Here is a 13,943-nt window from a genome sequence, read left to right as displayed (position 1 = left end):
GCGAGTGCCCATTGCGACTGCACCACTGGTTTCTAGGGGTGGGGCATGGTGCGGGTTGCCCATTGCAAGCGCATTTCTTGCTAGGGTTGTGGTGGTTTGTAGGGGCGAGTGTGGATAAAATATTTAGTTTTTTAAAATTTTAAATCCGAAACTCTATAAACTAACGATCGACTCACTAAAAGTCCGGTTTTAGATTTTTTTTAAAACTATTATTTGACTTCTAGATTTTGCTCTATATTGTTTGTATATATTTTAAATTTACAAGTATTTGACATGTAAATACTAAATCATGCAAATTAATTGGAGAGACATAATTCGGGTGCAGCAAAGACATTATGGGCGTTGTGGCTTGACACGAAAAATAATGACATGGCATGTTGACTCGTGGATGAAATTATAGTGAATGCTCTTATAAACCTTAGAACACAATCAAATAAAAATAATGTCGATAAACCCTTTTTTATTGTCCTAATCTAAGTATCGAACAAAGTTATAGTAGTAGCATCAACTTTGTTGTCGTGAGTCAGTATCTCTTACGTAGTTACGTTATGCTAGAATAATAAATTCACCATTTTTTTTCTTTTCTATCCGAAGCACGCGGCAGTGTTGGAATTCAATTTGGAGGAGCCATTAATATTTAGCAATCCAAGGCAAACCCTGTGGCCATCACCAGGCATTCAATTTTCACACCAAATTTATCAGTAAACAGCCAAGAAGTCAAATCCACTTAACTACAATGAAAGAAACTAATCAGCCAACAAACAATCATCAGACACAGAATTAAATCAGGTGATGGCATAACATAACATAAGAACGTCTATAAATACAAAGGCTGCACCGTCTCTTTAATTTGCCAAAACCAATCCCTTCCTGATAACAATATTTTCCGATGCGAGGGGCGCCGTTTATAGTCTGCTTGGTGATGCTGGTACTGTTGTTGGTGGCTCCGCCGTGCAAGGGCTGCAGCCCCTCCGGCAACGGCGGCTGCAGAAACTGCATCGTGCGGCAGTTGAACTCGGGCTGCCCCAGATGCGTGCCGATAATGCAGTGCACGGCGCGGTGCCTCTGGGGCGGCGCGTCGCGCTCCAAATGCGTCAAGAAATGCGACTGCGGCACCGGCTATCCGCGCCTCGCCGATTGCAAGAAGTGCCTATCGCAGTGCAAATGCAGCTGCTCCGTTTAAGCCTAGCTAGGTTGGCTTTTGGCATCGGCTTGTAAGGTTGGTTTGGTTAATTAGGAATTCAAGTTTGTTTTCGATGGCTATGTTTCTTGTGCATGTTAATAATGAATCGAGGTGTGTTGTCCCTTGAAGATGGCCTATATATCGATAATTACTTACATCTTAGTAACATTGTGAATTTTTTGCATATATCAATTAAGCTTAAATATTCTAATTTCATGAATTTCTAGTTTTGCATATGCAAGTACTACTATCCTTTATGTTAGTACGTCTTCAAACTGTATAGTTTGCCGCTAGTTGAATGGGGGTCTCGCTGCCTTAATTTTTTATTGGGCCTAGTCCGTCGCCTGTGTGCCTATTTATATAGAAGTAGGGCGCATAACTCCCTAATCTAAAAACAATCTGAATAAAATTTGTTCTCCGTTTCTGCCCGTAGACGTAGCCAACACAACGTTGGTGAACCACGTAAATTCTATTTCTCTTTATGTTTCTGTTTGTCTCGATTACACAATTGCTCTATTATGTCACGACACTTTATGTTTATGATTCTCAGTTGCCTCCAGTTAATGATCATGAAGTAGGCATTTGAAATATATATATTGCTTAACGGGCATATGATATGCGAGAATATGTAATTGGTTGTAATTGGAAGTTAACACTGCTGGCCCATGAGTATACGCTATTAAATTTGATCTTTGGAACGGCATAGCTAAAAGGTATATGTGGCTACATAAGACTCTTTAACTATGATATAGTAAAAGATTTTAGGCACAACTTTCAAGTCCATCAACATATTAAATTGTTAGACGTCTTTAAATACGTGCCGAGTCGAGTGCAAAAATATACTTCCTCCGTCCCAATAAATATGAAACGTTTGCTTTTTGGCATAACATTTTATGTAGTGTTGTTTTGTGAATTAAAGAAGAGAGAGTAAAGTAAGAGAGAGAGAAAAGTAGAGATAAAGTTATTTCTATTTTAAGAAACGTTTCATTTTTAATGGGACAACCCAAAATGCAAAACGTTTCATTTCTAGTGGGACAGATGGAGTACTTAATTACCGCTAAAAACAGTTTAAAGTGCTCTTAAAAGAAACACAATTGCATTACATGTATACAAGTGTATAATCGTAACTCAATTTGTTAAACGATTTGAAAAACAACATACTTGTTTTAAACAAAAAACTGCATATGATTGTATATATGAAAGTGTATGTTAAAATTGAAAAATCAAAATATAAGTAGTTAGCATTTCATTAATTAGTTGAACTTGTTATGCCATTTTAGTTAGCGTTTCGCACTTTTCCTAGCCTATATAAGAGCATCTACAATGGTAATAGGCCAGTCATAGGCCAAACACTCTCTCTCTCTGCCACGTCAGCAGCACTAAAAATCCACCTGCCACATCAGCATAGGCCAGCAGCAATAAAATTAATTCAAAAACAACTACATTTTACGGAATAAAATTTACGATTAAATTACAGAATAAAATTTACGATTAAATTACGGAATTAAATTTACGAGACATATACGGGAAAATTCATTCATTTCATTAAAAAAAAAGGTACATAGATTAAAAAAAATACATGATTTTTTTCAAAAAAAAAGAGCTTCCACACACGAGCCCCGCCACTCTCTACTCGTCGTCGCCGCCGCCGCCGCCCGGGGTATCTGAGCCCGCGACTGAACGCCCCACCAGTGCCCTCGAGGCATCCAAATCCACCCGCATGTTCTCGAGCATCGAGTAGAGGAACATCTTCTCCGTGGGGTCGGTTGCGGCCTTCCACTCTTGGAAGACCTCGAACATACGTTCCTCCGTCTTCGCACGCGAGAATAACGTGTACGCGCGTGGGGGTGGGGGGGCCGAAATGACCTCATGAGCGATAGGGGGGATCCTCTCCTCGCTGCCCGTTGCGCCCGCTTTTGGCCAACCGGGCGAGGGCGACGAGTAGCGGATGGAGGGGACGGAAACTCCTCAGTATCCGGGGGGAGGTCATGGGATCTGCCGCTGCTGCCGCTGTAGTCGCCGGAATAGTTCAGCCTCTGCTTCTTCGGCCACCCAGCGTCGCACCCCGCCCGGAACTTCTCGGAGTCCTTCAGCAACACATAGCATTCCCAGAAGAGGAACTCCTTATACTTCCCCGGCAAGGGGAACTGACTCTCTGCTATCCTTCGGGCGTCCTCCTCATTCTCCTCACTAGTCAGCTGGCGGAGGGCGTTGGCGTACAACCCCAAAAATCCGCCGACCGCGGCCCTGATCCGTTCCCACCCCTTCCGGCACTCCTCCCCACTGTAGTCCTTCCCATGCGGGCAGTTCCTCCTGTAGGCTGCTCTAATCTTCGCCCACACGTTGACGACCCGCTGGTTGTTCGCAACCAGCGGATCGTCACAAACCGTCAACCATGCCTTGGCCACGCCGGCGTACTCATCCTCCGTCCACTTCCTCCGCGTGGGAGTATCGTCCACACCGGGCTGCGAGGACTCGCCGACCGCCTTGCCCTTCCCCTTGCCCTTCTTCTTCTTCGGCGCGGCCCGCCCCGCTGGAACGGGAGTGTCCGGATCCCCGAGATCGATCCCCATATCATGCAATGACAAAAGGTCATCGCCAGTGAACTGCGCCTCCACTGGGGTCGACGTGTGAGACGAAGCCATCAAAAAATCAAGAGAGGGACGATAGACTGTGTCCCCCCCCCCTGCATCCCGGGATGCATACCGTATGGCATCCCTCCCTGCCACATCATCCCCATCATCTGCTGCATCATCTGCTGCTGCATCTGGGGCATACCTCCCCACCCCGGCGCTGACTGCCCGCCGCTCCCTTGCCGTCCGCCAGGCATCCCCCACGGCATATTCCCCTGGTTCCCCCCCTGTGCTCCAGCCATCATCCCCATCAACTGCCCCCAAGGGACGTTAAACCTTGGGCCCATCTGCCCACCCATCTGGCCCCATCCAGATCCCACGGGTTCCGTGGGCGTATGAGAGCCGCTCGTCGCCGGACTGGACTCGTTGTTGTTGTCCATCGCTCGATGATGCTCTTGTACAGAAAGTTAGAGAGAGAGAGAAAACTCGTTAAAACAAATGGTGCAAATGAGAATGAAACTAAAATCGCGTATATATAGGTTTTCAAAATTTTTTTTAAAAAAAACGAAAATAGGCGCGGCCGATCGGCACGCCACAATGGCGGCCAGCGCTCCTGAATCGGCTAGCCCACGCCGATTTTCTGGCCGATTCGCTGCTGGCCGACTACAATGGTTCGGCTAGCCGATCGGCTAGCGACGCGAATCGGCTAGCCGGCATTCAGGATGCTCTAAGGCATTTGATTGTGTTATTTTTAGGCAAACTTATGCTTATCACAATGTAATCATTAATAAAGGAAATCCCCAATTTTTTCTCATTTTTTATCGACGGTTTCTTATCTTTTTGTTAAGGCACTTTTACCCGTCTTCTTCCCTAGTATTTCTCTGCATTCGCATTCAGTTCTCCATTTTTAACAGTGTATACTAGTACTAATAAATATGCATATGAGATTTACTGATTCAAACATTCTTGTTTATGGTAGCGAAGATCCATTAATGTATTGTATATTGTGCCGGGTTTTTCTTTTTGTAGTTATTTTGTTGTTTTATTTGATTGAAATTTGTAGATTTGATGGTTGGTATATTAATTTGTTAAGTTTTACTTAAAATTTTGCTGACCTGATCTTAACAAGTAATGGTGAATAGATTATGCATTTGTGTCAAATAGAAAAATAGGAGATCAGAGAACGAGCCTAATAATACTGTAAGTTTTGGTGTTTTGGCGACTTATTTTGGTCAATCTTTGAATATAATAAATGAGATTTAAAATATTTTATTATTAAAAAATTGCTTCATCTAGGAGTCGAATCTATGATTGCATTATGCATCAAGGAAGATGCAATGATCACAAATCTTCATCATCAGAAAATAGTTTGAAGTTTTTATAAAAGTCATGCATGTTTTTAATTGTTTACATCTCTCCCAATATTAATATTTTCAAATGTCAATTAAAAATTAGAAATGAAAAACATACAAACATATAAGCATGTATGAAAGTATATACTGCCACTTACATACTTTAATAAAGGCATATTATCAATAATGTCATCTTATATAAAATTATTTTATGGATAATTCGTCTAGGAAAAATGACACATTTAATCAATTTTTAAAAGTTATATACTCTCGTCGTCCCATAATATATGTGCATTTAAAATAACACGGTAATTAATGCACAATTAATAAAGTTAAGAGAAATGAGGAGAATGATAGTAATTAAAGTAGTGTTAAGTGATAGTAAAACTCACATTATTATTAGTTTCTAATGATATTAGGTAATGAGTTGGAGGATAATATTCCATAAAAATAGAAATGACTATATTTTATTAGGATATACAGAAATAAAAATTGCACGTATTTTTATCCTCTCTTCACTCACCGCATCTACTCATATGTAATGAGTTCTGATATGCACGTCTTACAAATATATAAAAATATGAATTAAAATATGAATTTATACTACCTCCATTCGATCAAATCCAAATATATAACAGAGACAAACTAGAGATATTAATTTTTGTAACAAAACGCAGTAAGATGGCGTGCAAGCTTATGCGCAAGATAGTACTCCCCCCGTCCCACATTTGTAGTAACATTTAGTTATGGCACGAGTTTTAAGGAATTGGTGGAGTGTGTAATTAATGAAGTGAGAGGTGGAGTGTGTAATAAATGAAGTGAGTTAGTGGAGTGTGTAATAAATTAAGTGAGTTGGTGGGTCCCTTTTTGACTTTTTTGGTTTTTATTTTTGTTTTGATTTATTTTAATGTAGATAATGACATTTGGGTGTAATTTTAGTGAATAATGGGGTAAAATTTTATGTGCAAATATGATAAATTCTAAATGTTACTCCAAATGTAGGACGGACTTTTATGACAAAATGTTACTACAAATCTAGGACGGAGGGAGTATAAATCATGACTACTTGATTTTGTGCAAGTTTGTGTTTCTAGCCTTATCGGCCCATATTGTGAGGATCCGCTCTTGTTTGGTAAGAACAGTAGTTAGAATTAATACTAAGTACTACCAATTATGGAGTAGTATTTTTAGAAGAAATTACAGAGATAAAAAAAATAAGAGTATAAATGAGAGAAAAAAGAGAGAATTAAAATAAATTAATTCATATTTTTATTTTCTATTAATTTTTGTTTTTATGTACTTACAACATTATATATTTATATTAGTATTTGTTTTACTCAATCAAAGTAGCATAGTTTTATTTTTTTAAATATTTTGACACATTTTTAAAGCAACATCATTTTCTCCACCTATTATATCCCTAGGTTTAAAATTCAGTACCATTTTATTTTTCTTTGAATTAATGTTAGTAGAGTCTTAAATTTTTAGAATCGAAAAGTTTTCAGCCCTTTTCTACAAAAAGCAATTACTATCACAGAGTCAGGTGGGCGGTGCTGACTGTGATCCAGCGTGGCACCATGTGGCGGCACGTATTTGGGGCCCACGTCAAGTGTGTGCGACTACCGAAAGGCTATGAGGCGGGGCCCACGGACTAGAGAAGGGCGGTCGCCATGTGTATGTGATTGAAATTCGAAAACGACGCCACATCAGCGTCTTGATTTTTATTTATTGGCTGACAGTGACACACTGCGGGTCCTACAAAATTGAAGTAAAGCCTTTAATTATGTAGTTTTCGTCTATACACTCATGATCATCAATCGGTGAAAAACTTTGTTTACAGATTCATCTTTAATTCTTGTAATGATAATAAGATGGACGATTAGAGCAGATTAAAAAAAATCCCAGGGCTTTACTGTACAATTTCTAAAGATATTTTTATCTTTCAAATCTTAGATAACGTAAGTTTATGGGAGTTGCTCCTTTCCGTCCCTCATAGTTTGACATGCTTATTTTCTGCATTCGTCTTCTACAAGTAATATTAAATAAATAGAGCGAAAAGAGTGTAAAGTAAAATAGAAAATAATTTAGTTAAGACTTTTCTTTGCATTATTTTCTCTCTTACTTTACCTTTCTTCTACTTAAAACTATTTATAATTATTTTCACAAAATGAGTGCCGAAAAAAAGTGTGTCAAACTTTCAGGGACGGATGGAGTACCGTTTATGAGGCTCTAAGGATTTTAGGCGATGGAAGGTCTAAATTTTTTTAAAATGTTAAAGTTTTAAAACTGTATTTAGAATAATCAACCAATTTTTTTTCATAAATAACATTAATTTATTTATTGTTGTTTCATTCCCATTTAATCTCTAAGTCTTATTCACTTTTTTTTATCTATCTTTTTAATCTTAAGTCAGTGCATGGGATGCTGCCACATGCGCTGAGTATTTGCATAATTTTGAATTTTATATTCTATTCATTCCTAAAATAGTCAATTTCTTTATTTTGATTAATTAAAAAATACTCCGTTCTCTTGTATATTTTATAGTATGATAAAATGAAATAAAATGCAAAAGGTTTATGTGAAGCGGTGGAAAGTCGCTTAGAATGCACAAACATTCAAGTGAATACTTTTTTTGAAGAACATTCAAGTTAATACTAGTAGACAAATTACACGAAATGTGATGATTCACTAAACCGATAATTTGCATGTGACGATAACATTGGGATTAGATTGTAATGATTTATTGTACGCCATTTTGAAGACCATATTCAATTACCAAAAAGTTTATTAGAATCGTAATCTCTACGGCTTGAGATACACCTCTTTGGTAATTCAATATGATCTGTAAAATGGTCTATACGGCTGGAGATGTGGTCTATACACCTTTCCACTTTACCCTTTGAGTTGAATTACAGCAGTTGAGTTAGAAACGACAAGCTTGCACAATAATTTAATTATCTATCACTACTAGATGCTATTATGCAAATTATTCAGAATATTTCTTGGTATCTAATGAGTCAATTTGTCATAATTACTCCTATTCAAGAAAAATACTAACGAGACACTTATTTTGGCCTTCTCTACCGTTGGTTTACTTTTTTATTTTTAAAAATATTTTCACAAATTTTACCTTACTAATGTGGTGGATTTTATTATTGAGTAACACTATTCTTCTAACTACTTTTTATTTTTATGTTTTGTACTTTTCCAATTTACATTACAGCTCGTGTTGTCTTCGAAGTGAATTTATTTGTATTCATTTTCGAAACTTTCCAAGTTCAGTGACTCATTTTATTTTTAACAAAAAATACTTCTATTTATTCTCTTATTTTATTATCCTTATACTTTATTACTTTTCATTTTAACTTATTAATTTTTTTTATTAGTTCTTATGCCAAATAAAATCTCACACTTAATTAAGTTGGGATATATATATCTTCAAAAAGCAAAACAAATAACAAAAAAAGAAGCTTATACTGATTTGTATAATAAATATTATAAATTAATATAAGAGCATGCATTACCAATTAATAGAAAGTTAGACTTATGAGATTTATGGAACATGAAAGCATGATGTGGATTTGTGACCTCCCCATGTGCATCGGCCCATTCCTAAGCGTTCTATACTTCTATCCTTTTTAATCATAAAAATTAATCATATTTTATTATTATTATTATTTTATTTATTCATTAAAATTAATCTTTATTTAATTATGATAAATTTTTCCTAGTAGATAAATTTCATTTTCTACTAATAAATACTTCAACAAATTTTCTTTTTTTAAAAAATATTTTCTCAATATTAGGCACGAGACTTCGTTTTCAGAAAAAACATTTAGGCATAGAAGACCCGAATAAGATGTGGTCAATTTGATTAAGGCCGTTTTGAGGATCAAATGACAAATATATTTTCAAAATAATTTATAAAATAAATCAAAATATTCTCATTGGACTTGAAGTTAGAATTTTCAATTAGAAATATGTATCTGTAAGTTGTTGCTGTTAAATGTCAGACTATTTTTGCAATTCAACCAAAAAGTGAACTATAATTAAACCCCATTTTATTGTAAAGTCGAAAATTTACAACTAGACCTGCCTAAAGTATATACAACTGATCATGATGAGATGTATATCCCTAGTGGCTTCCCATCCCTTTACTTTTTCATAATCAATATTTTAATTATGAAATAGCTGATTTACTTCCCTATAAATACCTTCTCTTATAATCCACTTTCCATCATCAAATTAGCAATTCAATCCTCTCTCTCCTCTTAATACTAGAGATATCACATCTTCCTCCACACACAAATTTCATCAATGGCTACAGCTGAGGTACTACTTCAATTCCTTTTCTTTAGTACATACAAAAACATTACTAGTAATACATAAATTTTTGTTATAGATTATCTCACACATGATCAAACTACTATCGAGTGAAATCAAGTTCTCCTCCGATCAAGTTGATCTTGCTTAGTTACATATCAATGTTAAATACGGTTTATAATTAGTTCGCATCCAAATTTTATTGTCTAAATTCATATCCCATCAAATGTCGCATAACCAAATAGTTCTATGAAACTTTATTTCACACCATAAATAGTTACATAAATTTACATTCCTATCTTATGAAGGTTCAATCCGTACCGGCGCCAGTCCCGGAGACTCTGCCAAAGGAGGAAGTGATCGCCGTGGCGGAGCAAGAAACGGTGGTTGCCGACGAAGCTGCACCTCAAGAAGCACCTGAAGAAGTTGCTCCGTTGGAGAAACCAGCTGCGCCAGAGGTCGAGCCACCGGCTCCAGAAGCTGAGGCCGAGAAAGTTCCGGCTCCCGAGGCCGAGACACCAGAGGTTGCAACCGAGGAAGCAGCTCCAGAGAAGGAGGCTGAGAAGCCGGAAGCCGAGGCCGAAGAGGAGAAGCCTACGGCTGAGGTGGAGGCTGCAGCTCCGGCAGAGGAAGCCGCGGCCGAGGAAGAGAAGCCCGCGGCTGAGGAGGTGAAGGAGGCAGCTGAGGAAGTCCCAGTTGTGAAAGCTGAGGAGTGAGATGGTAGAGTTGATGTCAAGAATGATCCATCATGCACAAGTGGCCTAAGTTTGTTTATTTCTATATCCTATTATTATATGTGGTTTTAATTATAAATTTAGAATAAAAAGTTATGTATGTCCAGTAAGATGTGTGTGTACTTTTCCCCTGGATATTAAGTTCCCTTTACTCTTTAGTATGGTTTGGTTGGTCTATAAAGGTTAAAGGTCTTCTCTCACATGTATGATGTACTTTGAGATGAAATATTAATGCTCCATTTTGGTCTATTCATAAATAAATGACTCATTTCAATTCAGACATAATTTTTTATAAGGAAAAATGTATGTACCTCAAACCTAAGAAAAAAAATTTAATTTAGCAAGATCTGTTCAAAGGATGCATCACATATTTCAATCGTAAGACACAAATCAAAGAACTGAATTCACACATTAATGATGAACACCCACATGAAAGTAGTTAATACAAATTCAAATTATAAAATAAAGGTGAAATCAACAAAATATGAAAGTAAGTTCACTGCTACAAATCATACTGTCCATACTCCACATACTTTAGCTTACATTAAATTTCTTTATGACTATTCAAAACTTTTTCTTCACCCACTTTAGCCACACCATCACCAACTTTGGCCAAGCTCTCGGCTCAAACATCAACATGATCAAATACCAATTATACAAACCTTAAAATCAATCTACTCAATCTCCCTAGCTTTGCTGCTAGCCAAATCATGCCTAAAACAACTCTTATAATCACACCACAAAAGAAGCCTAGCACCATCTCTCGAATACGTCAACGGATACAAGCAACGGTTATAGTCGTTGATGGTAATGTGAACAATCAAATTAACACTGAAACATGTGATCTGAATTCGCAATATTATCATGATAATCAACTCCTCAAATAAAAAACAATTAGCATTGATGACTTTTTTTTTATTCATGAACAAGAAAAGACTAACGCAGGACAAATCACCAAATCTACATTTCACATTAGCAAGTGCAAATTGATAGATTAAATTGATAGATTCTCCAACTTTTTGAGAGAGCATATCTATCCTGTTGGAGAAAAAAATCAATGGAGCTTCATCCATACCATACCATTCAATTCAAATAGATGAATTGCCTTACTGAATTAAACAACAAACCTAAAGACATATGGTAAGCATTATTACACCATACCATCATGGAAGCAAAAAAATCTTTTATTATTCATCTAAAATATATAATTATTTTTACTTAAAATTTTCTACTTCTTTATTGGAGTATAATTTTACTTTTGATGATAACAGTTTTAAAAATAATAGAGGACTTTTCCATTAAACTGGTCAATTGAGACAAGTAAATTAATTTTTTCAAGGTACAATTATGTTTATTCAATAGGATTTATATTTTTGCTACATTTATTTTAACAACGGTTTGATTTTATAGTTGCTAACTGTTTCATATGGCTAATTGTTTGATTTATATATTCTAGGTACATTTATTTTTGCTAACTGTTTGATTTGGCTCTGTCACTAACAACTGTTTGATTTTATAGTTGCAAATGTTTCAAACCAATAGTCAAGATCTAAACATATGTTTTTATCTAATGGACAATATTAGCTAGTTCAATTTTTCATTAAAATATCTAGATAATTTTTTCCTCAATGTTTCCAAACACGTTTTTTATCTTATGGTCATTATTACCTATTTAATTTTCCATCAAAATATTTAAATAATTTTTTACTAATATTTTTTAAAAAATTAAAAAGGTTTGCCGAATATCATGGTGTACTATTTAAAACTAGACTTTTAATTCTTTTTTCTCATGGCACAAAAAAAGATAGTTTTGTTCCTCTTGTTTCATTTAATTGGTTATTTCACTTCGCATTTGGTTCATGTTACAATACATATTACTCCCTCCGTCCCCGATTAAAAGTCACACTTTGACCGAATACGAGTTTTAAGAAATGTAAAAAAAAGTTGGTTGAAAAAGTTAGTGGAATGTAAGACCCATTTTTTTGTATTGATTTTATAATAAAATGTGAGTGAATTGAGTTAGTGGAATGTGAGACCTACTTATTATTTATGGTAAAAATGAAGTGTAACTCTTAATTAGGAACGGATAGAGATGGAAAAGTGTGACTCTAAGTCGGGGACGGAGGGAGTAATACATATTAGTTCATGATTTATAAAATAAAATTAGTTCAAGATATAATCATAGTGCGAAAATAATTGGGAATTTTACTGATATTTTATCTTTTAAAATAGTACTCCCTCCGTCCCATAGCAGATGTCACACTTGGGAAATGACACAGGATTTTGGGAGATGTTATTTTGTGTGTTAAGTGGTGAGAGAAAATATAATTTTATAATTGCTGTGAGATGTAACTTTTTCTAAAAAAGAAATGTGACTTTTTTTGTGGAACAAACTAAAAAGGAAAGTGTGACATCTACTATGGAACGGAGGGAATACTTCTAGTAATAACGTGTGAATTGACGAACATAGCCTAACCTACAAAAATAGGTGAATTTTTATTTTATTTTATACTCAAAGGTGCCGTCTGATTCATTAATTAAAATAATGGTAAGACAATGCTCCATTAGATAAGGTAAAATGAAATTTGTCTAAGATTAAATTAGTCAAATGTGTGGAAGTGACATGGATAATCATAAGATACATTTTAATCTTGATATCGTGGAAACAGACCAAGATATATTGTCAAAGGCTGATTTTTTGAGAAAAAAACAATTGAACAAGAGATAAAATTGGATATGACATTTACTCACGCATAAGCATGGCGAGCGAACAATCCAAAACCACTAACTAAACAAAATACACACCAAAAAAGTTGTCAGAGTAAATAAAAATTTCTCTCACGGAGTTTCTTAACATTTACAAGGAGATATATAAGAAACGGAAAGAGCAGCGCAAGAGAAACATACAATCAAAGGATTTGGCTGTCTTACTTTAATAGCCTCAGACAAACATTAAGAAGAACAATTAAATTCAGAAATTGGAAAGGAAACACATAAACTCGAATTTTATCTAGGTAGATAACTCGAAAACTAATGCACATCATCACGAACGAAATCTTCGACTTTAGCGGATGAAGTAATGAGCTAATTCCTTATCCGGTTAATCAATAAGGACAGGTTGATTTCGGATTAGGTTTAGGTTGGATTCGAATAATTCGTTAATAATTAATACTCCCTTCGTCCAACAAAATTAGTCACATAATTCCATTTTCGTCCGTCCACAAAATTTGTCATATTTCACTTTTTACCATTTTTGGTAGTGAATCTCATATTCTACTAACTATTTCACTAACTCTCACTCACATTTTATTACTATAAAACTATTCCACTAATTTTTTGATCAACTTTCTATTACATTTCTTAAAACTCATGTCCAATCAAAATCTGACAAAATTTAAGGAACGGGGAAGTATGCGTATTTATATTCTTAATTTTATTTTTGGTACTACTTTATTTTAGTTTTGATTTTATTTTTTTTCTAACTCTCAGATTTGCCTCCATTCCTTACTTCATTTTGTTTCGGTTTATGTTAATTGGCAAACTTCGCCCCAAATATTCACATTTATATTTCAATAAGTTTTTTTTTTTCAAGTATATTGCTCTAAGCATGTTTGTTTTGTTTACGTTTTGCATGTAAGGAAATGACACATTTAATATTACAGTAGCATATAGATTCACAAGGCCTGATATGAGTAGTCATGATGCGTACTTATTGTTGAATCGCTCTCGAAAATGACCGAACATGTGAGTGAAACGAAACTAATCGATAGAGAAACTC

At 35.6% G+C, this 13,943-nt stretch overlaps 2 protein-coding genes across 2 annotated transcripts; both read left to right on the top strand.

The window, feature by feature from the left end:
• The first annotated feature begins 830 nt into the window (after positions 1 to 830).
• LOC125216761 (uncharacterized) lies at positions 831 to 1,403 on the top strand. The gene has a single exon (XM_048118526.2). The coding sequence runs from the start codon at positions 890 to 892 to the stop codon at positions 1,181 to 1,183; it is 294 nt and encodes a 97-aa protein (XP_047974483.2). The 5' UTR covers positions 831 to 889; the 3' UTR covers positions 1,184 to 1,403.
• Positions 1,404 to 9,293: 7,890 nt separating this feature from the next.
• LOC125214129 (uncharacterized) lies at positions 9,294 to 10,414 on the top strand. The gene is made up of 2 exons (XM_048115028.2): positions 9,294 to 9,440; positions 9,740 to 10,414. Exons 1-2 carry the CDS (start codon positions 9,426 to 9,428, stop codon positions 10,145 to 10,147), a joined length of 423 nt encoding a protein of 140 aa, XP_047970985.1. The 5' UTR covers positions 9,294 to 9,425; the 3' UTR covers positions 10,148 to 10,414.
• The last annotated feature ends 3,529 nt before the right edge of the window (positions 10,415 to 13,943 follow it).

This window comes from Salvia hispanica, chromosome 3 (assembly GCF_029641045.1).
Source record: "Salvia hispanica isolate PSC_SH4W2 chromosome 3, Shi_PSC_v1, whole genome shotgun sequence".
In the NCBI taxonomy this organism is placed as follows: domain Eukaryota; kingdom Viridiplantae; phylum Streptophyta; class Magnoliopsida; order Lamiales; family Lamiaceae; genus Salvia; species Salvia hispanica.
This window is presented reverse-complemented; position numbering and strand designations above follow the sequence as displayed.